This window comes from Pelobates fuscus, chromosome 4, assembly GCF_036172605.1.
Source record: "Pelobates fuscus isolate aPelFus1 chromosome 4, aPelFus1.pri, whole genome shotgun sequence".
NCBI classification, from domain to species: Eukaryota; Metazoa; Chordata; class Amphibia; order Anura; family Pelobatidae; genus Pelobates; species Pelobates fuscus.
Genome location: NC_086320.1, coordinates 386,906,506 through 386,933,533, shown reverse-complemented (window position 1 = coordinate 386,933,533; position 27,028 = coordinate 386,906,506). Strand labels below are relative to the sequence as shown.

The 27,028-nt window shown below is 46.6% G+C and overlaps 1 protein-coding gene across 2 annotated transcripts in view; it reads right to left on the bottom strand.

Moving 5' to 3' along the window:
- Positions 1–16,275: 16,275 nt before the first annotated feature.
- RARRES2 (retinoic acid receptor responder 2) overlaps positions 16,276–27,028 on the bottom strand; it is a 34,122-nt gene continuing 23,369 nt past the window's right edge. Inside the window, exons 4-6 of one of the 2 annotated variants that reach the window (XM_063450869.1) lie at positions 21,330–21,428; positions 19,179–19,319; positions 16,276–16,783 (exon numbers count right to left, since the gene is read on the bottom strand). In XM_063450869.1, coding sequence (XP_063306939.1) covers positions 19,209–19,319; positions 21,330–21,428 — 210 coding nt within the window. In that variant the 3' untranslated portion in view covers positions 16,276–16,783; positions 19,179–19,208. The remainder of the gene's footprint in view (positions 16,784–19,178; positions 19,320–21,329; positions 21,429–27,028) is intronic. The other variant, XM_063450870.1, reaches the window with a different exon arrangement.

Genomic DNA, 27,028 nt, shown 5'->3' with positions numbered 1-27,028 from the left:
TATACTGGATATAAGAGCAGACAGTATATCACTGCCTAGTAGATTAGCAGGGGCATGAGGGCTGACAAGGATGCCTCCCAAGCAGGGGTCAAGTCCTGGGTAAAAAAGTGCAGGAACTCACCCAAGATCCACTCCCCGCCCCCTCCCCCTCCCGTCCCCCCCCCCAAAAAAAAATGATATATGCAGGGGCTGAGTAAGGGCACAGGGCTGAGGAGGGGGACAGGGGCTGAGGAAGAGGGACAGGGGCTGAGGAAGAGGGACAGGGGCTGGTGCTCGTATGCAGGGGCTGAGTAAGAGCACTGGGCTGAGTAAGGTGGACAGGGGCTGAGTAAGGTGGACAGGGGCTGAGGAGGGGGACAGGGGCTAAGTAAGTTGACAGTGCTGTGGAAAAGGGACAGGAGCTTAGGAGGAGGGGGGGGACATGGGTTGAGGAAGGGGCCATGGGCTGAGGAAGAGGGACAGGAGCTTAGGAGGAGGGGGGGGGGGGCATGGGCTGAGGAAGGGGGCATGGGCTGAGGAAGAGGACAGGGGCTGATGAAGGGAGCAGGGGCTGATGAAGGGAGCAGGGGCTGATGAAGGGAGCAGGGGCTGAGGAGGGAGACAGGCACTGAGTAAGGGGACAGGACTTGAGGAGGGAGACAGGCACTGAGTAAGGGGACAGGACTTGAGGAGGGGGGCAGGGACTGAGGAGGGGGACATGGACTGAGGAGGGGGACAGGGACTGAGGAGGGGGACCGGGACTGAGGAGGGGGACAGGGACTGAGGAGGGGGATAGGGCTTGAGGAGGGGGACAGGGACTGGGGAAAGGGACTAAGGAGGGGGACAGGAACTGAGGAGGGGGGACAGGGCCTTAAATAGGGGGACAGGGACTGAGGAGGGGGACAGGGACTGAGGAGGGGGACAGGGACTGAGGAGGGGGGCAGGGACTGAGGAGGGGGGCAGGGACTGGGGAGGGGGACAGGGACTGGGGAGGGGGACAGGGACTGGGGAGGGGGACAGAGACTGGGGAGGGGGACAGGGACTGGGGAGGGGGGCAGGGACTGGGGAGGGAGACAGGGACTGGGGAGGGGGGCAGGGACTGGGGAGGGGGACAGGGACTGGGGAGGGGGACAGAGACTGGGGAGGGGGACTGGGGAGGGAGACAGGGACTGGGGAGGGAGACAGGGACTGGGGAGGGGGACAGGGACTGGGGAGGGGGACAGGGACTGGGGAGGGGGGCAGGGACTGGGGAGGGGGACAGGGACTGGGAGGGGGACAGGGACTGGGGAGGGGGACAGAGACTGGGGAGGGGGACTGGGGAGGGAGACAGGGACTGGGGAGGGAGACAGGGGCTGGGGAGATGGACAGGGACTGGGGAGATGGACAGGGACTGGTGAGATGGACAGGGACTCAGGAAAGGGATTAAAAACAAACAAAAAAAACTAAAGTGCCTTCCCCCCTCCCTGAGGCTTACCTTGGGCCAGGAGGGGTGGGACTGTATCTGGAGCCTGCAGCCTGCAGTCAGTGGAGTAAGCCAGCCTCTCCTGATGATGTCAGGAGGAGGGGGCGTGGCTTCCTCTGCTCCCCAGCGGTCCTGTGAGAAGAGCCGAGAAAGTCACGCCCCCTCCTACTGACATTATCAGGAGAGGCCGGACGACTCCACTGACTGCAGGGGGAGAGGTGAGTTTAAAAATCCGAGTCCCCAGTCAGAGGCAGGGGATTCGGATTTGTCCTCCCCCTGCTCTGGCAGCCGCTTGTGCCAGCCCTGGGTCCTGCAGGACTAGTAATGGGAACTGCGTTCCTGCTGTGGAAAAAGTGCACGAACGCCGTTCCCACGCGTTCCTGCAGGACTCGAGCCCTGCTCCCAAGCCATCTGAATGTTTCTACAGATTCATCTTCCCCTTGTACTATATCACCTCATTTATGGGCTTTGTCCTATGTCTTTACTTTAGCCCATTCTCTCATTGCAGTGACATAGCATGCTCCAAATGCAGACTTGGTTCTAAACCATTCATCTGTCTTTACGTGTTGCCTCTTCAGGCCCCAAGGAGAGTGCGCAGCTTAGCGGACAGGGGCACATGTATTAGTGTGGGATGGATGATGCATGATTGGCTATATGCTACATGTGGGAGTGTGAGATGTGAGGAAGTGGGTGGTGACAGATTAGACTGACCTTAGTGCCACTTAGGAGCCGGGCCAGCAACAAGTTTCCCGCACACCCTCCCTTTGCTGCTTTGGGCCTGGGGGGTTGTCACAGCGAGGCGGGGGGGTGTCCTTGCCAAATAAGGGATGGTTTGGTAGATTAGATGAAAAAGGGGGATAATGGCCGGGTCTCATCCTCCTCCTGTCTCTTATGGTGAACCTGGAGGAGGTACCAGGTTATAAGTCGACTATTGGGGGTACCACTGGGTTGTAAGTCGACCATTGGGGAGCATTATGGTCGGGCCCCACCAAGTGGTGGGGAGCCCTGAAAAGGAAGATGTTTTTATTATGCCGAGGGGGGGAGGTGAGAGCCTTGGGGAAGTTAGATTGGCAAGGACGGTTTATTTGGTTACTGTATGACTATATGCAAATTGTTTATGTTAATTTATGATAATTATTATTTCGTTATATGGAGTTATACAGTATTTGGTTGTGTTAATAAATGCTGTGGCCTGTTTTCTCCAAGAAGTTGTCTGTCGTTATTTGAAGGGGTAAGTTATGTTTTTTATGTGGGGTGAAGGGAATGCTATCCAATGCCCACTACATACATACATGAGACTATCCTCATGGGCAGCAGTATATTTAGCAATTATTCTTGCCTAAATGGGGCCAGCTTTTAGGGCGACAATCTGTTTTAAATCCATCCAAGTACACTGGTAAGTAGCTTGAATGGTGGATAGAGACTGGACTAGAACTAAGGGGGCCTTTTCAACATCTGGCAGCTGCTGTATTATTGCCAGTTGTTCACTAGGTATATTCTTCCCAGTATTCGAAACCTGAGCTCGGCTGTCTCTTCTCATGGTATACACTCTCAACTTTGGGTATTGTAGCGGACTGGACCCTGCACCAGATTCTGCCCCAGTTTCCTGGAGGGGACTGCTTGCTCGCCTCCTGCCCATTGATTATGGCCCCTGGGAGACATTGCCCTTTAAGGGACTGAGTTGGGGCTTATGGACTGCTATTATACTGTACTGACCCTTTAAGAACTGTATTTGGGCATAATGGATTGCATAATACTGTTCCTAGCCCTTTAAATACTTTGGGGAAAGATTGGTACTTTTTATATGGCACTTCGGACACAGTCGAAGCACTCGAAGCAGTCGAAGCTGTCAAAGTCATCGAAGTGGGCGCCATTTCAGGAGTTCGACACGTGTTCGCGGCCATTTTATTCCCGAACAGCGGTGTTTTGCCGTCGAGTGTCTGGAACTAAAATCGGACACTCGAGTAGGCAGACACTGCTGAGACCTCCAGACCTTCACAATTTCGTACCAAAACTACCGAATGCCCAACCGTTCGGTAGAAAGACTTAACTATGGGGATTCATCCGAACCTCGGTATAACCATGGATGGCAAGCTGTTCGGGACTTTTAACGCACGAACAGAGACCGACCGCAAGGCCAAAACCTATGGAACTATATTCGGCTATTTTGCCTGTGCGGTCGGTCAAAACTTTAAAGTCCCATAACTCCCGAACCCTTTATCCGAATGGGCTAATTTTTACATATGTTGAAAAAAATGGAAAAATGGAAGAATGAGACAGCGCTTACTTAACTTATAGGCAGCAACCTTAAAAGGAATCCCTCAAACCCTTTAAAATAAGACAAGAAAAACAATAAAAAAGGCTGCGCCACAATCAGTAATAAAAAGTCCAGTTAAAAGGCAAAAGTCCAAATATATTATCCTTACAAATGGTCTTTAGTGATGAGGTCTTCTACTATTGCAGTGGATCCACTTTATATGAAAGATAAAAAGATGGATATCTAATATTGTGTTCTTTTATATATATTAAAGTATTTTTGGTCATTTTATTGTGCCAATTACCTTTTTTATAGACACATAATCTATTTTACCCTGGCTTTTTAGTATTATCTTATTCACCTTTTATTGGTTTTATGTAAAACCTCTGAAATACATCTTTGGAAGTTTCCTGTACCTAAAGAAATCCTTAGGTGGGGATAAATCCACCCACGCTGTCATCACAGAGCAGTTGGTCTGCTCTTGTCTTGTAAGTACATTCTTTTATTCTTTTATCAATATTACCATACAGTGAGCACTATTGGTTGTCTCTTTTTATCCGAGAATTGGACAACAGTGACGGAGAGGAATACATTTATATCCCACAAGCGGGGATTAAACCGCTGTATGCACTTCACCCCAGAGCTGGTTATTAGCTCTGGCAAATGTGAGTTTTATATTATTACTCCTTTACGTCTATACTTGAATTTTACATACTGCACCATTGGTTGTCCTTCTCTCTTTTTATCTTTCATATAAAGTGGATCCACTGCAAAAGTAGAAGACCTCATCACTAAAGACCATTTGTAAGGATAATATATTTGGACTTTTGCCTTTTAACTGGACTTTTTATTACTGATTGTGGCGCAGCCTTTTTTATTGTTTTTCTAATTTTTACATATGTTGTTCCCCCAGACCAGGGCTATCTGGATTTTTGGGGTATTTGGGGTACATCCAAAACTCAGGGAAAAATATGTACGTGGTAATTATGTTAACTGGTTATCTGAGGGGAGGGAATCTGTGGGTTGCAACTGTTATGTTATTGGCTATTTTATACCTCCCCTGTGGGCGGTCTTATGTGTGCAAGACCGTAATAAAAACCAGGCTGGGTGTGCCAGCACTTGAGTTCCTGCTTAACCCTCAAAGTGAAGTGTCGTCTCATTATTGGGGGAGGATTTATTGTATGCTGTTCCAGTTTGACTGCTAGGTGCAAACCTATTCGTAAGGTTCCTATTCAACTGTCTACAGCATTCAGAGGCTTGAGAGGATTCATATGTGTTACAAATCGCTATTTGTAACTGGCCCTTTAAATGAGAAATTGCCCTGCTTCCCTGGATTGTGGAGAAGCATGTTTGCCAGCCTCCTTCCTCATGACTATGGCCCCTGGAAGATTGTGCCCCTGAAAACGTATTAACATTTATTGGGTGTGTATGGCCCTTTAAGAACCGTCTGGGGACATATTGTGACTTTGCTGAACAATGCCCCTTTAAGACTATGTCCCCAGACCTGTAAAATAACTTGTTCCTGGCTTTCCCCCACTTGGTTCAGTAAATAGGGCTTACTGAACCAAGTACCACACAGGCGGACCACCCAGAAGTGGAAGTGTGCAGGCAATTTACCTCCCAGGCTGTGAGGTTACTGCCGGTCAATTGCACGTGGCGGCGGCCATCTTGGTTTCCTCGAATGCGGTCAGCGGTGTATGCTAAAGATTCTGTGGAACTGAAATCGGCTACACATTTTGCCGAACACCGCTGACCCTTACTGTTGTGGTTTAAATTTAGCAGACAGCAATGTTTTCTCTCAGGTATGAAGACAAGGAATGGACACAGCAGAAATACAAGCTTGGAGGGCAGTACTCCATCACACAAGTGTATGACAAAATACTGCTCCTAATTTTAATGGGAAAAAACACAGATTATATAACAGAATGCTGTACACATCCAAAAGGGGTTGTCTTTACATAATACAGTCATCTCCTGTCAATTGCATCTTCAAAGAACTTAAAGCACATTTGGCATTAGCTGGTCAAAAGGTGTTACTTGATTACACAAACACTTCCCAATAGTCACAAAGATAAGGTGTTAACAGGATATGCAGTGCAGGGGGGGAAACAAGAAGATTTATACAAATCAGGATCAAAGGCCAGCTGTTATAATAGAGCATCCTGACATTACTTAATCAATTGTGTAGTGTGACACAGGATAAGGGGAAAGGTGCTCATTATTCCATATCATTCCAATCTTTTATTCTGAAAGAATAACATATCAGTAAATTAATTAAATGTCTATTATAGCACTCAGGGAAGAAAAAAAACTTCAGAACCGTTATTTCTGAAGAAAATCTCCGGGGAGCCATGGCTATAATAAGACCGTCCCTCCCTCCTGGACGAATTAAGGTTTATTAAACAATTAGTTCAATTTTAGGGCTTGGTATAAATTCTTTGCAGATCCAATAAAATGATTGTTTCCCATGATGAAGAAGATAAAGCCTGCTTAGAGTAAAATATATTAATAACATATTTTACTATCACTGTTCTTTGAGATCAAATAATATTAATCAGCGCATAACCAAGTCCCATGGAAAGAAGAATAATTAGGGTGCACCGAGCACTATTGTTCATTCTGGATCAGTCTGAGGTTGATTATTCTTTGCTTGGAATATCCAGAGTGCTTGATGGGACATCTTTCTAATCAGCTTTCACGAATCCACATCTGGTTCTCCTCGGTCAGAACAGCTCTTCTGGTGATGGCAACAACGGTTGTTGAAGGACTGTATGGTGGATCAAAGGTTCCGGATTTGAAGAGGGATTTCCCCAAGACTTGGTCTCCAGGCCTGAAATGATGTGTGGTTGTACCTGAAGGATGAGGAAGATATAGAGACAAATCACCATAGATGCCATTCAATTCGTCTACAAGGTTCAATACATATAACACAACATTTAGGTCTCCGCTCACCATCGAAGCACCTTTAGACTTACACCATGAAGTTGGAAAAGGTCTCCCCATTAAAATTTCAAATGGTGAATAACCCGTAGTTGAACTAGGGGTCATTCTGATTTCAGCTAAAACTGCTGGCAAATTGTCTGGCCAATTACATGTGCTACCCAAGCCTCCTTTTGTCAATTTCTCCTTGATCGTTCTATTCATCATTTCTACTTGCCCTGATGACTGAGGGTGATGAGGTATATGAAATTTCCAATCTATACTCGACATTTTACAAACCTGCTGTGTAACTGCTGAAGTAAAAGGAGTTCCTTTATCACTATTAAATATAACAGCCAAAACGTGTCTACAATACAAGTAGATACTTTAGTCCACTTTTGCCATTTTCATATGCGTGAAGTCAATTTGTAAATGTAACATTGGGCCTTCCACTGGAGAAAGGTGGTCATGTTTACTAAACTGTGGTTTGGTAGTATTAACTCTTGCACATGTTAAGCACCTGGATAAAATATTGCTAACTGTCTGATCTAACCTGTTAATTACAAATCGTTCTTTTAACATAGCCAATACCCCTCTTCGTCCGACATGTCCATAGCCATGGAACTGTCGGACGAGTAACACAGAAGAAGCTTGAGGGATCTGCTAAGGATCTAGGTAACAGTATGGCCCTCAATAATCCATCAATTAATGCAAAATGAGAAACAGTTCGGCCATCAGCTGCAACAAAACCTCTAGCCTGCCAAATTACACCAAAATCATGAACCACTCCAAAGGCATATCTCGAATCAGTATAAATAGTCACATCTTGATCTTGAAAAGCAATACAGGCTTGTGTAAGAGCAATCAACTCCGCCGCCTGCGCTGAGACAAAAGGTAAAGAACCTGCAGCTATTACACTATCAGGTATTTGTACAACTGCAAAACCACAAAGGAAAATACCATCGGATGGTTTTGAACAAGACCCATCAACAAAACAAATTTCTCCATGACCCAACGGAACCGATAACAAATCTGCTCGAGGTGAGGTGTTGGATTGTATAAGATCTAAACAATCATGTTTTGTTTCCACTAAAGGGCAGTGTTTAAGAAGGGAGTGCAATAGGGCAGCTGGACCAGTACCCGTAGGAGTATATTTCAGAGACAAACCTATGGTAGAAGTTAATATAGTTTCATAACCTGAGTATTCCATATCACTTACCTTCTCCCATACTGAACTTGCAGCTCCAGAGACTAAGTCCCGTTCGAAATGGGACTTAGTCATTTTTTCGCATGAAATTGACCGACCGCACAGCCCAAATCTATGGAACTGTTTTGGGCAGGAAATTGTGCTTGCGGTCGGTCATAAAGGACTTCCAGCTAACTTTTGATCCACTGGAGGGATTTGGCTGATTTTTGGAAGTGTTTATGTTTGATGTATGCTGAGTCTGAATATGCAACTGAGAGCGCTAGGAGCATCCATCAACGGAGGGTACTTGGTCGGGGTACACGGAGCTCCGTTACAGTGGTGGCAGCGGTGGGATGGCGTCCTAGTGCGAGGAGAAGCAGCTCAGAGACACTGGTAACGTTTGGAGTTACAATTGAGGGCAACGCTAGCCATTGGGCAGCGCCCCTGACTACAACAGGATGGAATCAGCTGGTTTGCGGACAGCGTTCCATGATGAGGAGGAGAAGGAGGCCGCAGATTACAGGGATGTAGCCAGAAGGGAACTCTGGTATGATGCCCTGGAAGATGCCCAGTGGCGGCGAGGTGAGAGTCTCCCCAGTGATGAGCAGCGGCTACAGAGGCGTGTGGCAATGCGAATGTGTCTATTGGGAGAGCAGCCCCTGGATGAATGGGTGGCAAGACTAGAGACCCTGGTATGGCGAGAGATCGGGCTAGACAACGCATACCAGGCCCTCTGGTGGCATACCATTCGACTTACTCCCTGGACAGCCGAGCACGACTTACCGGAGGGGGATGATTATGATGGTCCTGGTCTACTTCTGGACGCCATGGAGGAGGAGCCTGATTTCGGCAGCACGGAGGAGTCTAGGTTCTGGGACATCTACGACTACCGGATGGGCATGTATGTCTGGGCTGACGAACGAGAGGTGAGAGAAGACATGACCCACCTGGTAACAAGGGAGTGGGAGCTGGAGCAAGACTACCTACACCTGCTCAGCTCCGTGCAGCCCCAACCTACCCGACAAGCAGAACCAGGTCTAGAGCCCTTCAGCTGGAAGGATATCGTAGATGTTAACTGGGAAGATCCCCAACCCCAGAGTGAGTGTCAGGGAGCAGAGACAGTTGGTCCCTCTCTACAGCAACAGGACAATGGTAAGGGAGTGGAGACAGGCGGTCTCCCTCTCCAGCGGCAGTGTGTACCCCAGGGGGCCGAAGGTGCCGACCTTCCCCCCCAGCAGCAGTGTGTCCTACAGAGAGCAGAGACAGTTGGTCCCTCTCTACAGCAACAGGACAATGTTACGGGAGTGGAGACAGGCGGTCTCCCTCTCCAGCGGCAGCCTGTGTTTCCGGGAAAGGAGCACAGCACCCCCTCTCCCCAGCGGCAGCTTACTCTAACAAGGGGAGACACCAATCCCCCAGACGGCGCAGATGGGACCGTGGTCTCTGTGCCTGACCTACAGGGATGCTGGACAGCCTTTCCAGATCCCCAACTACCCTCACCGGGACACCCAGAGGAGGGGGTAAGTACAAATTCCCCTCCCCAGGTAACTCCTAGCGTGGCACCAGAGTTAACAGAGGCAATGTTAACCCCTACTGACGTCCATGTTCCCTTGGCTACTGAGCCGGACTATGTCCCAAGCATCCCAGCAGACGAGCTGGCAGCTGGGCAGAGTGCAGTCGGCCTCTGCCCTACCTTTGTCCCTGGTCCAGAGCCGGATGTCCCGCAGGCTACCCCAGCCGAAGAGCTGGCAGCTGGGCAGAGTGCAGTCGGCCTCTGCCCTACCTTTGTCCCTGGTCCAGAGCCTGATGTCCTGCAGGCTACCCCAGCAGAAGAGCTGGCAGCTGGGCAGAGTGCAGTCGGCCTCTGCCCTACCTTTTTCCCTGGTCCAGAGCCTGATGTCCTGCAGGCTACCCCAGCAGAAGAGCTGGCAGCTGGGCAGAGTGCAGTCGGCCTCTGCCCTACCTTTGTCCCTGGTCCAGAGCCTGATGTCCTGCAGGCTACCCCAGCAGAAGAGCTGGCATCTGGGCAGAGTGCAGTTGGCCTCTGCCCTTCAAGTACCCTCGGCATGTGGCCTCATTACCACAGCCAAATACCCAGGTGCAGTGACTGTGTGTTGTGGGTGGGCTGTTCCTGTACTTTGATGTTGTGGGGGGGCTACTCGGACATCTGTTTATTGGGGGTTGGTGGATCGACTAACGGAGGCACTGACCGACAGAAGGTCAGGTGCCTGGTTAGTCTTCCCCCCAAAGGGGAGATGTGTTACAAATCGCTATTTGTAACTGGCCCTTTAAATGAGAAATTGCCCTGCTTCCCTGGATTGTGGAGAAGCATGTTTGTCAGCCTCCTGCCTCATGACTATGGCCCCTGGAAGATTGTGCCCCTGAAAACTTATTAACATTTATTGGGTGTGTATGGCCCTTTAAGAACCGTCTGGGGACATATTGTGACTTTGCTGAACAATGCCCCTTTAAGACTATGTCCCCAGACCGGTAAAATAACTTGTTCCTGGCTTTCTCCCACTTGGTTCAGTAAATAGGGCTTACTGAACCAAGTACCACACAGGCGGACCACCCAGAAGCTAAAGTGTGCAGGCAATTTACCTCCCAGGCTGTGAGGTTACTGCCGGTCAATTGCACGTGGCGGCGGCCATCTTGGTTTCCTCGAATGCGGTCAGCGGTGTATGCTAAAGATTCTGTGGAACTAAAATCGGCTACACATTCTGCCGAACACCGCTGACCCTTACCTTCTCCCATACGGAATTTGCAGCTCCAGAGACTAAGTCCCGTTCGAAATGGGACTTAGTCGTTTTTTCGGCATGAAATTGACCGACCGCACAGCCCAAATCTATGGAACTGTTTTGGGCAGGAAATTGTGCTTGCGGTCGGTCATAAAGGACTTCCAGCTAACTTTTGATCCACTGGAGGGATTTGGCTGATTTTTGGAAGGGTTTATGTTTGATGTATGCTGAGTCTGAATATGCATATTTTATTGAAATTGGATGTATGGTTTTAAAGTCACAGTGTGTGTGTAAAAACTGTATTTTTATTGTATGTAATAATTGGTTTAACTGTTTATCTGAGGGGAGGGAATGTGTGGGCTGCACCAGATGTGTGATTGGTGATTTTATGCCTCCCCCTGGGAGTGTCCTATTTGCATGTAACCTCAATAAAAGCCAGGCTGGGTGTTCCAGACCTCAGACCTCTTCTGACCCTCAATACGTAGCCGTGTCTCGTTATTGGAGGGAACTGCTATATCACACTGGGGATTGCTATGCGCTGCATATTCCCCTGAGCTCTTAATCACTTAGCTCTTGTAAGAGCTTGTTCCGGATACGCTCTCCTGGAGGAGAGGTCTTCCCCACACGGTCCTGGAGGACAGAAGCCGATCCAGGGTGGAAGGAAGACGGCGCGGCTCCAGTTAAGCTACAGCGGTTGTGGAGCCTGCGGTGGTTGTGGTGTCGTCTGCAGTGCTTGGAGTCCTCTGAGAGCGCTAGGAGCATCCATCAACGGAGGGTACTCGGTCGGGGTACACGGAGCTCCGTTACAATATGCTTCTCCGATACAGTGATTGTGGTGTCTGCCAGAATGCTTGGAGTCCTCAGGAAATGCTAGGAGCATCCTTTAACGGAGGTACCCAGTCGGGGTGCCAGGCGATCCGTTACATTGGTGGCAAGCGGTGGGATGGCGTCCTGGTGTGAGAGGAACGACACCCTAGAGACACAGGAATCAATATGGAGCGACATAGAGCCAGCGAGTCCCTGGACAATGCTCGAGGTAACAGAGGAGTTTAACCGGAGGTTACAGAGCCTCTTGGTCACACTGGATAAGCCGATAACAGAGGCAGCCAGGATGGCATGCAGAGAGCAAGCCCGACAAGAGAATTGTGGGAAGAAACTTTGGAGGGTGTCCAGCATTGGCGAGGTGAGCGCCTCCCCAGCGAGGAGCAACAACTACAAGCGCGAGTGGCCCTACGGATGCCTATGCGGGGACACCAGCCCCGGGAAGAGTTGGTGATACAGCTTGATACACTGTTATGGAGAGAACTAGTTCTCGATGATGCGTACCAAGCGATACGTGGGTACGTGGTTCAGCGGGTTCACGGAATGGCCAAGTTCGACAAACCGGAGGGCCAGGAGAACAATGGCCCTGGTTTATTATAGGGGGCCTTTGCGCAACCGGACTTTGGGAGTGCAGCAGAATCCCGGCTTTGGGACATACTTAACTATAGAGAGGCCATGCTGGATCTCCCTATGGCTGGAGACCTGGAGCCAGACCTGATTGACTTGGCCGTCCAGGAATGGGAGATTGAACAGGATTACCAACACCTGATCAGTTCCAGTCAGTCATCTTATACTCTGCAGGTACCACCAGAGCAGGGGGAGTTCGAACAGGATTATACCCTTTTATTTGATACAGTAACCCTACCTGATTCTAACCTGAGGGGGCTTATGGACTGTTCACCATTGGGAGCGTTGAGTTTCGTCCTTCCTCCCCAACCACCAAGCCCGTCATCAGGAGACCTGGAGTCTGTACCATCTACCCCCCAACAGCAGATTGTACCCCAGGGAGCTGAAGGTGCTTTGCCTCCCCAGCGGCAGTGTGTATCCCAGGGAGCTGAAGGTGCCGTCCTTCCTCCCCAGCGGCAGTGTGTACCCCAGGGAGCTGAAGGTGCCGTCCTTCCTCCCCAGCGGCAGTGTGTACCCCAGGGAGCTGAAGGTGCTGTCCTTCCTCCCCAGCGGCAGTGTGTACCCCAGGGAGCTGAAGGTGCTGTCCTTCCTCCCCAGCGGCAGTGTGTACCCCAGGGAGCTGAAGGTGCCGTCCTTCCTCATCAGCGGCAGAGTGTCCTGCAGGCAGCAGAGACAGTCAGTCTCGCACCCCAGCCGCAGGACAAAATATTGAAAGGGGAGACAGTTGGCTCCCCTCTCTACCAGCAGAGAGAGTGTCAGGGAGAGGAGCCTGTGACCCCCTCTCCCCAGCGGCTGGAAGTGTGTAAGGGAGAGGAGTTTGTTGCCCCCTCTCCCCAGCGGCAGCCTAACCCACCAAGGGGAGATGTTAAACCCCACAACTGTGCAGATGGGACCGCAGTCTCTGCACTTGCAGCACAAGGGGTAGGGACGGTCGATCCTGTCCCCCAGCCACAGAGCCGTGTATCCAGAGGGGAGACAGTCGGTCTCCCCCTCCCACAACCAGGCTCCAACCAGGCTACTTTCGTACCAAAACTACCGAACGCCCTGCCGTTCGGTAGAAAGACTCCGTTAACTATGGGGATTCATCCGAACCTCGGTATAACCATGGATGGCAAGCTGTTTGGGACTTTTAACGCACGAACAGAGACCGACCGCAAGGCCAAAACCTATGGAACTATATTCGGCTATTTTACCTGTGCGGTTGGTCAAAACTTTAAAGTCCCATAACTCCCGAACCCTTTATCCGAATGGGATAATTTTTACATATGTTGTTCCCCCAGACTAGGGCTATCTGGATACTGGATTTATGGATGTACCCCAAGTATTTGGGGTACATCCAAAACTCAGGTAAAAATATGTACGTGGTAATTATGTTAACTGGTTATCTGAGGGGAGGTAATCTGTGGGTTGCAACTGTTATGTTATTGGATATTTTAGACCTCCCCTGTGGGCGGTCTTATGTGTGCAAGACCGTAATAAAAACCAGGCTGGGTGTGCCAGCACTTGAGTTCCTGCTTAACCCTCAAAGTGAAGTGTCGTCTCATTATTGTGGGAGGATTTATTGTATGCTGTTCCAGTTTGACTGCTAGGAGTGCAAACCTATTCGTAAGGTTCCTATTCAACTGTCTACAGCATTCAGAGGCTTGAGAGGATTCATATGCTTCTCTGATACGGTGATTGTGGTGTCTGCCAGAGTGCTCGGAGTCCACAGGAAACGATAGGAGCATCCTTTAACGGAGCTACCCAGTCAGGGTGCCAAGCGATCCGTTAAAGGTATCATGGGAGTAGTAAATTGTTGAGCTAATGGCCCCACCAGGGTGTCTAAAGGGGCAACTAGGGATTCCCTTAAGTCTGGTGGACTGCCCTCCTCCTCTAATGAACCCATAGGTCTTACTGGGGCTGCTGGGGAACCATATGAAATCCCCCTACGTAATATTACTAGAAAGAGATTTTTAGGGACCAAAGGAGTCCCTGCATTATCCTGGTAAAGGGGTGGGTTTAAAAGATTTTTCCCAGGATATTGCCTACTCTGGGACCCTAGAGGTCCAAAACATTGATAATATGGTACACCTTTTCTGATGGTTTCTCTACAACCACATTTAGTTAATTCAACAGCAGTATCATGCCATTTTTGGGCGACTTCTACTAACTCATTATCTTCTAACCAACCTCTGTAATTTGCCATAAATTTACTCCATATATGTGGGTCTAGAGGGCATGCCAGCTTTCTTAAGTAACCTCTTAATATTCTTAATTGCTCCTTGTCCTTTGTGATGCTTGACAATTGTCAAAGTCGTAAATCCCCCCTTGAGTGCTTTGAGAGCTACCCATCTTAAAACTTGTAAGGGTTAATTACTTCCTTACACAAGACAAACTGTACAAAAACTGTGTATAAGACACTTAGGACCAGTGCAGTGGAATTTTCACAATCTTGTCTTCGTTATTCTAAACACAGATCAGGAGATCTGCCCTTGGATGATTCTAACTCAAATTATAAAACAAATGACAAGGCAAACTATAAAAATAACTTAAAACCCACAGATATATTCCACTATCTCAAGATTCCTTTCACAAGACATAACACAACATCCACCTGAATATAACCATGTAACGGAACCGCTGGCACCCCGACCGGGTACCCTCCGCTGACGGATGCTCCTAGTGCTTTCCGAGGTCTCCAAGCACTCCACCAGACACCATAACCACTGTAGACTCCCACGAACCGCCGCAGCTTGGTTGGGGTCTCGCCACGCTACCCACTCTGGACCCAAGACCAGGGTCTAGCTTCCAGTAGATGGACCTCTCCGAATTCCAGAGCGCAGGAACAGGAACCAGCTCTTAGCAGAGCTCAGCGATTATACCCTGGGGAGTATAGTGATTATAGCAATCCCCAGAGTGTAGTTCTCCAATCCCCCCAAACATGAGCCGAAACTTCATGAAGGTACAAGATGATCTGAGGTGCTAGCACACCCAGTCTGCTTTTATTTCCAACTTACACATATATGACCGCCCACAGGGGCGGGGTAAAACAGCCAATAGCATAACGGTTACAACCCACAAGTTCCCTCCCCTCAGATAACCAGTTAACATAATTATTACAGCCAGGGAAAATACAGTTTTTATACATGTGCTATAACTTTAAATCCATACATCCAATCTTCCTAAAAACTGCATATTTGGAATCAGCACACTTTAAACATAAACCCTTCCAAAAATCACACAGATCCCTCCAGTGAATCAAAAGTTAGGTGGAAGTCCTTTATGACCGACCGCAAGCACAATTTCCTGCCCAAAACAGTTCCATAGATTTGGGCTGTGCGGTCGGTCAATTTCATGCCGAAAAAACGACTAAGTCCCATTTCGAACGGGACTTAGTCTCTGGAGCTGCAAGTTCCGTATGGGAGAAGGTAAGGGTCAGCGGTGTTCGGCAGAATGTGTAGCCGATTTTAGTTCCACAGAATCTTTAGCATACACCGCTGACCGCATTCGAGGAAACCAAGATGGCCGCCGCCACGTGCAATTAACCTGCAGTAACCTCACAGCCTGGGAGGTAAATTGCCTGCACACTTTAGCTTCTGGGTGGTCCGCCTGTGTGGTACTTGGTTCAGTAAGCCCTATTTACTGAACCAAGTGGGGGAAAGCCAGGAACAAGTTATTTTACCGGTCTGGGGACATAGTCTTAAAGGGGCATTGTTCAGCAAAGTCACAATATGTCCCCAGACGGTTCTTAAAGGGCCATACACACCCAATAAATGTTAATAAGTTTTCAGGGGCCATAGTCTTAAAGGGTATTGTTACCCAAAGTCTCAATATGTCCCCAGACAGTTCTTAAAGGGCCAGCAGCAGTACAATAAAATACAATATGCCCCAAATAATCCAGGGGCCATAGTCAGCAGGTAGGAGGCGGGCAAACAGGTTTCTCCAATGCCCAGTGGCGAGGTTGGTTTCGTCACAAACCATAATACCACAGAAAACAAGTTCTTTAGATCAGATGTTTTTAAGTCGTTCCTTACCCAGACAGACCAGTAGGACGTGGATCTGAGAGCGAAATTGATAAAGGTAGAAAAAAGTTTTACTTACCTTGCTGCAGCTGATTTTGCTGTCCACCTGTACGCTAGTGTCCGAGCCTTTCGACCGTCAGATCCTGGGTTTCGGCACCAAATTGATATAGATCCAAATATTGATCTTTATTATATTCATAGGAAGCCCAAATTATTATAACAAGTGCACTTGGAGAAGTGCGAATTAGACACCAGACGCGTGTTGGTTATCAAAATAAGCCTCTGTTGTTTATTCGTCAGCGGGATTTTTATACATTAAAAAGTAAGTGCTTACGTGCAAATACTAATAGGACAGTAGTAGGAAGGGAGTGAAAGGGTGAAAGGAGTACAGATAAGACATAGGGATGAATGTCATGTATATATAACAGATAGGTTCAGAGAAAGAGAAGGAACAGACTGATTTAGGAGAGACAGCTCAGGTGGGGGCTATCTGCTCCCGGAACTAGACATATATGGTCTTAAGTGTCGGTTTAAACATCAAGCATTTCCTGAGTCCAAGTTAGCCAATTTTAATATAGGATATCATAATATGACACCTATAAGCTTGAGCCTTGGAACCAAGATAAATTCTATCACACTTCTGATCCTATATAGTAATATGTTTTAATACATGTCGTCTGACTCTACATAGTGATATGTTTTATTATATGTGGAAGGTTTCCAGGTCCGCATTGGATTTATCCTGGCGTTCAGCGTTCATTCTCCATCATGCGTTCACCTTCCAGCCGTGAGCTGGAAATAAAAGAATATTCGGGTTAAAATCTTAAAAAATGTCACTCATGGCTGGGACTACGGATCTTTCTGTCTCTTTGCAGTTCTAGTTTCTCCTTCCTTTCTTTCTCAGGGTCTCCATCCCACGTCTCTCTCCATTCTGCTTCTTTCTCTACCCCGGGTCTTACTCTATACCCTGTCTCTCTATATACCCTGTCTCTCTCTATACCGTGTCTCTCTCTATACCTTGTCTCTCTCTATACCGTGTCTCTCTCTATACCCTGTCTCTCTCTATACCGTGTCTCTCTCTATACCTTGTCTCTCTCTATACCGTGTCTCTATCTATACTGTCTCTCTCTATACCGTGTCTCTTTCTATACTGTGTCTCTCTCTATACCTTGTCTCTCTCTATACCGTGTCTCTCTCTATACCGTGTCTCTCTATATACGTGTCTCTCTCTATATACCCTGTCTCTCTATATACCGTGTCTCTCTCTCTATATACCCTGTCTCTCTCTATATACCCTGTCTCTCTCTATACCCTGTCTCTCTCTATACCGTGTCTCTCTCTATACCGTGTCTCTCTCTATACTGTGTCTCTCTCTATACCGTGTCTCTCTATATATGTGTCTCTCTCTATATACCCTGTCTCTCTATATACCGTGTCTCTCTCTCTATATACCGTCTCTCTCTATACCCTGTCTCTCTCTATACCGTGTCTCTCTCTATACCGTGTCTCTCTCTATACTGTGTCTCTCTCTATACCGTGTCTCTCTATATACGTGTCTCTCTCTATACCGTGTCTCTCTCTCTATACCATGTCTCTCTCTATACCGTGTCTCTCTCTATACCGTGTCACTCTCTATACCGTGTCTCTCTCTCTATACCATGTCTCTCTCTATACCGTGTCTCTCTCTCTATACCGTGTCTCTCTCTATACCGTGTCTCTTTCTATACCGTGTCACTCTCTATACCGTGTCTCTCTCTCTATACCGTGTCTCTCTCTATACCGTGTCTCTCTCTCTCTATACCGTGTCTCTCTCTATACCGTCTCTCTCTCTATACCGTGTCTCTCTCTATACCGTGTCTCTCTCTATACCGTGTCTCTCTCTCTATACTGTGTCTCTCTCTATACCGTGTCACTCTCTATACCGTGTCTCTCTCTATATACCGTGTCTCTCTCTCTATACCGCGTCTCTCTCTCTCTATACCGTGTCTCTCTCTATACCGTGTGTCTCTCTCTATACCGTGTCTCTCTCTATACCGTGTCTCTCTCTCTCTATACCGTGTCTCTATCTATACTGTCTCTCTCTCTATACCGTGTCTCTCTCTATACTGTGTATCTCTCTATACCGTGTCTCTTTCTATACCGTGTCTCTCTCTCTATACTGTGTCTCTCTCTATACCGTGTCTCTCTCTATACCGTGTCTCTCTCTATACCATGTCTCTCTATATACCGTGTCTCTCTCTATATACCGTGTCTCTCGCTATACCGTGTCTCTCTCTATACTGTGTCTCTCTCTATACCGTGTCTCTTTCTATACCGTGTCTCTCTCTCTATACCGTGTCTCTCTCTATACCGTGTCTCTTTCTATACTGTCTCTCTCTATACCGTGTCTCTTTCTATACTGTGTCTCTCTCTATACCGTGTCTCTTTCTATACCGTGTCTCTCTCTCTATACCGTGTCTCTCTCTCTATACCGTGTCTCTCTCTATACCGTGTCTCTCTCTCTATACCGTGTCTCTATCTATACTGTCTCTCTCTATACCGTGTCTCTTTCTATACTGTGTCTCTCTCTATACCGTGTCTCTTTCTATACCGTGTCTCTCTCTCTATACCGTGACTCTCCATCACATTCATGTTGGATTTTTTTAACCTGCCTCTCTTGTTTTCATTCTGGGCCATTCTCTCTCCCTGTCATTCTAACTCCACACCAGTCTTGTCCTTTTATACACCATTTTCTATTTCCGTTTCTTCCTTATAATTTTCCACGATTTGCACTGTAACCGTTTCTTGGCTGGTGGGCTGTGATTTAACTTAATGTATGTGGACAGATGTTTATATAAATGAGAGATGAAAAGATGTGGGGAAGCAGATTGTGTAGTGGTGGCAATGGACTGAATCTATGATTTCTTGGGCTGCCATCTCTAGGTCAGACATCTGAGTAGTCCGGTGCCATCTGGATTGTTGTTTTACTCCGACATACAAGCAGGATCCTCTCGTCATCTCAATGTAGACTTTATTTTGGGTAGGAGACCTCTTGCAGCCTTTCTGAGCCACAAGACACATACACTGGCACTCTGTGGAGCCTACTAGACACATACACTGGCACACAACACTGGACGTCCCAGCCATGAGTCGATAGTTTTAGGGAGAAGACTACCATAGAGATGTCCTTTTTATCCCCCAAACTCACCCTGCATACCCATCTCCATGTGGCAGAATCTCACTGATTTCCACTTTTCAGGAAGCTGTACACGCCTGGAAGAATCAGACCAGGAGGCTCGTCCTTGCGCTTCACCTCTGAGCAGGATTCAGTCCACTTCTGTTTACGTTCCTGTACAGACAGAATGACAACAAAATTCATAAATTCATATATAGCAATGTATAGCTTGTAAAAAGAGGGATCCCCCTTTACAGAATTTGCTCGGTGCAGCCAGGATCCGCAAGCTTAGGGTCACCCAATGGGTATGTCTGATCAGGCACTTTAGTAGTGAGACCAGCCACTGTCAGACCAGCAGTTTGGCCGTGGTGCCGAGAGGAAGTGAGTGAAGATGACAGCTTTCGAGTGCAGTGGGGAGGGAAACTGAACAGGAGTCAAAAAGAGGAGCAGGTAGCCCCAGTAAATCAGTTCTACTTCACCTTCACCCTCAATTTGGAGTGCCATCTCTTATTGGGGGAATCTGCTACAAGGGATTGCTTTGCTAGTCATACTCTCTTGCTAAATTACTACTAAGCTCTTGTAAGAGCTTGTTCCTGTCTTGCTCTCTGGAGGAGTCTACGGGGGTTATGGTGTCTGCTGCAGTGCTTGGAGTCCTCAGGAAGCGCTAGGAGCATCCTTCAACTGAGGTACCCAGTCGGGGTGCCCGTCAATCCATTACACTCACTAATTATTATTATTATTTTTTTGTTTTTATTTAAGTCCACCCAGCCTCCCTACCTTTGGGAGAGCTGGAGTGGATCCTGTCCCTGGGCTCCGGTTGCTGGTGTGCTTAGAGCTCCTGGTGTGCTGGGAGCTTCTGTGTATGTTGGGGGCTACTGGTGTGCTGGTAGTTGCTGTGGGTGCTGGGGAGTTCCTGTAGATGCAGGGGAGCTGCTGTGGGTGCTGGCGTGCTCTTGCTGATGTGCTCCTGGTGGGTGCTGGGGGGCTTCAGTGGGTGCTGGTGGGCTTCCATGGGAACTGCTGTGGGGTCCTGGGGCTGATGGGCTGTCCATGGTAGGTGGTGAGGGAGCTGAGTGATGCTGAGAGCTGGAGTGATGTCTTATTCCCGCTCCCAGGATGAGGGAACGCAAGGGAGCTAAGCAAGAGGAGCACAAATCAGTGATCCCTTACGCACCTGGTTAGAATATGAGCCTCGGGGAAAGTGCCGCCCAAGGCAAATGCCTTGTTAGCCTTGCGATATATACAACCCTGACAACATACAGACACACCCCGGCAAGTACTTACAAACATCCCTGCATTCAACACCAACAATACATACAAACACTACACACAAATACAACACTGCAATTAAATGGCAACAATAAATACAATCACACAACTGAATTTACTACACAAAGAAACACCCCTTCATTTACACACACACACACTTCACACAAAAACATGCTTACATTCAAACACACAAACCATGCTTAAAAATACAACCCTGCAGAAATGTGCAAATGGTAGATCCCCAGCTAGTGAAACATTGTGGTAGCTGGGATCTACCTTTCAGCCACCCTTGCGCTAGAGGGGGCTCAAAATATTTCGTGCACCACGGCCCTCTCTGCATGAGTTCCACCACTGCTGAAAACAACATCTATGGCTGCTCTATGATGTGCTCTCTCTCTTTTAACTCCAGAACACATACAATACTACTGGGTGATACTACACATTGTTATTTCCATGGCGTGCATCACGTTACAGAAACAAACAGTGGTAATTTCATTTGAATGAATTAAAGGCCTCTTTTTCTGGTGTCTCCTGTAAGCCATGGTCATGCAGCAATGCTAAGCATTCCCACAAACTTCCTACTATAAGAGCAGAGAATTGGTGTCGAGACAGATGCTTAGCAACTTTCCAATGCCATGCCACTTCTCGATCTTTCTAAGTCACTTCCTGACATCCCAACCCACATCCAACCATCACTTCCTGCTCATTTCGTAGCATGTCCTGCTTACTCCTTATCACTTCCTGACATTCTAAACCACTTCCTTCCAATATTTTTTGCCCATTTCCTGCTGCCTGCTCATTCCATGACACTTCCTCTCGGGCCACTTCCTGCTACATCGTGCTTACTGCTGTCCATTCCTAATTCAGGTAAAACGAAGATCATATTAATACAGGAGACACACATCCAATACGTACCGCACTTAAATGGCGCTGTAGAACGCAGTCCTTCACCTCAGACATGACTTGATGTGACCCATATTGAAACTTAAAGCAGGCCAAACAATGGAACGACCTCTGGTTAAAAAAAATCATAAATAATATAAGAACATACGTTATGCATTTGTTACAAATTAAAAACTTTACAGACAATAAAACAGGACATGCAGTATGCGCTATGTTCCCATATAACTCCAAGGACTGGCTAGTGGCAGCCCAGCAAGCATGATCCGTTGGTTTATTTGCTAACGAATGGGTGTGTGTAGTTGATGCAGGGAATGGTTACCCATTATTATTATTATTATGATATTTATAGAGCGCCATTAAATTCTGCAGCGCTTTACAATGGGTGGACGAACAGACATGTAGTTGTAACCAGACAAGTTGGACACACAGGAACAGAGGGGTTGAGGGCCCTGCTCAATGAGCTTACATGCTAGAGGGAGTGGGGTATAGTGACACAGTAACAGAGGGATTGAGAGCCCTGCTCAGTGAGTTTACATGTTAGAGGGAGTGGGGTATAGTGACACAGTAACAGAGGGACTGAGGGCTGCTCAGTGAGTTTACATGCTAGAGGGAGTGGGGTATGGTGACACAGTAACAGAGGGATTGAGGGCCCTGCTCAGTGAGTTTACATGCTAGAGGGAGTGGGGTATAGTGACACAGTAACAGAGGGATTGAGGGCCTGCTCAGTGAGTTTACATGTTAGAGGGAGTGGGGTATAGTGACACAGTAACAGAGGGATTGAGGTCTGCTCAGTGAGTTTACATGCTAGAGGGAGTGGGGTATAGTGACACAGTAACAGAGGGATTGAGGGCCCTGCTCAGTGAGTTTACATGCTAGAGGGAGTGGGGTATAGTGACACAGTAACAGAGGGATTGAGGGTCCTGCTCAGTGAGTTTACATGTTAGAGGGAGTGGGGTATAGTGACACAGTAACAGAGAAATTGAGGGCCTGCTCAGTGAGTTTACATGTTAGAGGGAGTGGGGTATAGTGACACAGTAACAGAGGGATTGAGGGCCCTGCTCAGTGAGTTTACATGTTAGAGGGAGTGTGGTATAGTGACACAGTAACAGAGGGACTGAGGGCTGCTCAGTGAGGTTACATGTTAGAGGGAGTGGGGTATAGAGACAGTAACAGAGGGATTGAGGGTCCTGCTCAGTGAGTTTACATGTTAGAGGGAGTGGGGTATAGTGACACAGTAACAGAGGGACTGAGGGCTGCTCAGTGAGGTTACATGTTAGAGGGAGTGGGGTATAGTGACACAGTAACAGAGGGGTTGAGGGCCCTGCTCAGTGAGTTTACATGCTAGAGGGAGTGGGGTAAAATGACACAAAAAGGTAAAGATAGTATTCGACTAGTGACAGTTTCAGAAGAGGAATCAGTCGGAAGCTATTAACAGTTTAATTGATATGCTTTTATGAAGAAGCGGGTTTTTAACGATTTTTTGAAGGAGTGGAGACTGGGTGAGCATCTAACGGAGGAGGGAAGCGAGTTCCACAGGAACGGTGCAGCCCTCGAGAAATCTTGAAGGCGAGCATGAGAGGTGGGAGTACGGACAGAAGATAGACGGAAGTCTTCAGCAGATCGTAAGGGCCTAGACGGGACATACTTGTGTATTAGGGAAGATAGATAGGTGGGAGCAGCATTATGTAGAGATTTGAAAGCAAGAACCAGAATTTTAAATTGAGCTCTATATTTTATAGGAAGCCAATGTAGGGACTGACAGAAGGGTGAGGCATGGGAGGTGCGGGCGGACAGATAGATGAGCCTCGCCGCCACATTCATTATGGACTGTAACAGTGCAAGTTGGGAGCACGTAAGACCACTGAGAAGCGGATTACAGTAGTCAAGGCAAGAAAGGACAGTGGAATGGACCAACACCGTAGTCGCATCTGGCGTTAAGTAGGGGCGGATGCGCGCAATGTTTTTGAGATGGAAATGACAAGATTTGGCGATAGATTGAACATGAGGCTTGAAGGAGAGGTCGGAGTCAAAGTGAACCCCTAGGCAGCGAGCCTGCGTGGTGGAGCTGATGGTAGCACCGTTGACTTGGAGGGAGACAGACACAGGAGTAACAACACTTGAGGGAGGAAAGACCAGAATTTCAGTTTTGGTCAAGTTTAGTTTAAGGAAGTGGGCATCCATCCAGTTAGAAACAGCAGAAAGGCAGTCAGAGACACTAGTCAAGAGGGACGGGGAGAGATCAGGAGAGGACAGGTAGATTTGCGTGTCATCTGCATAGAAATGATATTGGAAGCCAAAAGAGCTAATGAGTTTACCAAGGGAGGCAGTATAGATGGAGAACAGTAGGGGACCAAGGACTGAACCTTGGGGGACACCAACAGAGAGGAGTTGGTGAGAAGAAGCAGATCCACACCGAAAGAGTGCTGGGAGAGGTAGGAGGAGCACCAGGAGAGAGCAATATCTTGTAGACAGATATTGCGGAGGATGAGAAGAAGCTGTTGATGATCAACAGTGTCAAAAGCCGCAGACAGGTCAAGGAGAATTAGGATAGAGTAGTGACCACGAGATTTTGCAGCGACTAGATCATTGGATACTTTGGTCAGTGCCGTTTCCACAGAGTGCTTAGCGCGGAAACCAGACTGAAGTGGGTCTAGCAGAGAGTTGGACTCGAGGAAGTCTGTCAATCTCGCATACACATATCTTTCAAGGATCTTGGATGCAAAAGGCAGTAGCGAGATAGGACGATAGTTGGATGGGGAGTTAGGGTCAAGATTGGGCTTCTTTAGAATTGGGGTTACAGTTGCATGTTTGAAGGGCGATAGAAATATACCAGAGGAAAGAGAGAGATTGAGAGAAGAAGATAGAGTACAGATGAGATGCGAGGGAATTGGATCTAGGGAGCAGGTGGTGGGGCGGGAGGACTGGAGCAGAGCAGAAACGTCTTCCAATGTAGCGGGTGCGAATGAGCAGAGGGAGTGAAGTTAGGGGAAATATTGTAAGGGGAAGAAGAAAGATGAGAGATCTCTTCTCTGATTGTAGATATCTTGTCAGTGAAGTGAGTTGCAAAGTCTGAGGCGGTCAAGTTAGTAGGTGGAGGAGGAACAGCAGGGGGAAGATAAGAGTTAAATGTGTGAAATAGTCGTTTGGGTTCGCGGGAGAGAGTGGTTATGAGGGTGTTGAAGTAATTGTAGATTATGCTAGCTTTAGTGTAACTATAATCTTAATTTTATTAATGACAGGAGGGGAATATTTGCTTAAGTCTCTCTTTACTAGAACTCCACAGCAGCACATTAACATAGAGATAAAAACACCAGAGACAAAAAATCAGGAATCTATAAAAGGCTTCTCCCAACTAACTATTTCCTCTTGCTGCTCCGCAGTCAGTACAGGTCAGAGTACCACTGCCTCCTGTTTTATATGGGTGGTTGTGGATATTTTACTGTATTTATATGTTTATTACTGTATAGATTTATTTGTTTAGAGGGTATTTCTCCATCTACCTGCTTAGTGCTGTAGGGATTGATTTATTTAGCTATACTGTATTTTCTCCATCTACCTTCTTAGTGCTGTAGGGATTGATTTATTTAGCTATACTGTATTTTCTCCATCTACCTGCTTAGTGCTGTAGGGATTGATTTATTTAGCTATACTGTATTTTCTCCATCTACCTTCTTAGTGCTGTAGGGATTGATTTATTTAGCTATACTGTATTTCTCCATCTACCTTCTTAGTGCTGCAGAGATTGATTTATTTAGCTATACTGTATTTCTCCATCTACCTTCTTAGTGCTGCAGAGATTGATTTATTTAGCTATACTGTATTTTCTCCATCTACCTTCTTAGTGCTGTAGGGATTTATTTATTTAGCTATACTGTATTTTCTCCATCTACCTGCTTAGTGCTGCAGGGATTTATTTATTTAGCTATACTGTATTTTCTGCATCTACCTTCTTAGTGCTGTAGGGATTGATTTATTAGCTATACTGTATTTTCTCCATCTACCTTCTTAGTGCTCTAGTGATTGATTTATTAAGCTATACTGTATTTTCTCCATCTACCTTCTTAGTGCTGTAGGGATTGATTTATTTAGCCATACTGTATTTTCTCCATCTACCTTCTTAGTGCTGTAGGGATTGATTTATTTAGCTATACTGTATTTTCTGCATCTACCTTCTTAGTGCTGTAGGGATTGACTTATTAAGCTATACTGTATTTTCTCCATCTACCTTCTTAGTGCTATAGGGATTGATTTATTTAGCTATACTGTATTTTCTCCATCTACCTTCTTAGTGCTGTAGGGATTGATTTATTTAGCTATATTGTATTTTCTCCATCTACCTGCTTAGTGCTGTAGGGATTGATTTATTTAGCTATACTGTATTTTCTGCATCTACCTTCTTAGTGCTGTAGGGATTGATTTATTAGCTATACTGTATTTTCTCCATCTACCTTCTTAGTGCTCTAGTGATTGATTTATTAAGCTATACTGTATTTTCTCCATCTACCTTCTTAGTGCTGTAGGGATTGATTTATTTAGCTATACTGTATTTTCTCCATCTACCTTCTTAGTGCTGTAGGGATTGATTTATTTAGCTAAACTGTATTTTCTGCATCTACCTTCTTAGTGCTGTAGGGATTGATTTATTTAGCTATACTGTATTTTCTCCATCTACCTTCTTAGTGCTGTAGGGATTGATTTATTTAGCTATACTGTATTTTCTGCATCTACCTTCTTAGTGCTGTAGGGATTGACTTATTAAGCTATACTGTATTTTCTCCATCTACCTTCTTAGTGCTGTAGGGATTTATTTATTTAGCTAAACTGTATTTTCTCCATCTACCTTCTTAGTGCTCTAGTGATTGATGTATTTAGCTATACTGTATTTTCTGCATCTACCTTCTTAGTGCTGTAGGGATTGACTTATTAAGCTATACTGTATTTTCTCCATCTACCTTCTTAGTGCTGTAGGGATTTATTTATTTAGCTATACTGTATTTTCTGCATCTACCTTCTTAGTGCTGTAGGGATTGATTTATTTAGCTATACTGTATTTTCTCCATCTACCTTCTTAGTGCTGTAGGGATTGATTTATTTAGCTATACTGTATTTTCTCCATCTACCTGCTTAGTGCTGTAGGGATTGATTTATTTAGCTATACTGTATTTTCTCCATCTACCTTCTTAGTGCTGCAGAGATTGATTTATTTAGCTATACTGTATTTTCTCCATCTACCTTCTTAGTGCTGTAGGGATTGATTTATTTAGCTATACTGTATTTTCTCCATCTACCTTCTTAGTGCTGGAGGGATTTATTTATTTAGCTATACTGTATTTTCTCCATCTACCTGCTTAGTGCTGTAGGGATTTATTTATTTAGCTATACTGTATTTTCTCCATCTACCTTCTTAGTGCTGTAGTGATTTATTTATTTAGCTATACTGTATTTTCTCCATCTACATTCTTAGTGCTGTAGGGATTGATTTATTTAGCTATACTGTATTTTCGCCATCTACCTTCTTAGTGCTGTAAGGATTGATTTATTTAGCTATACTGTATTTTCTGCATCTACCTTCTTAGTGCTGTAGGGATTGATTTATTTAGTTATACTGTATTTTCTCCATCTACCTTCTTAGTGCTGTAGGGATTGATTTATTTAGCTATACTGTATTTTCTCCATCTACCTCTTTAGTGCTGTAGGGATTGATTTATTTA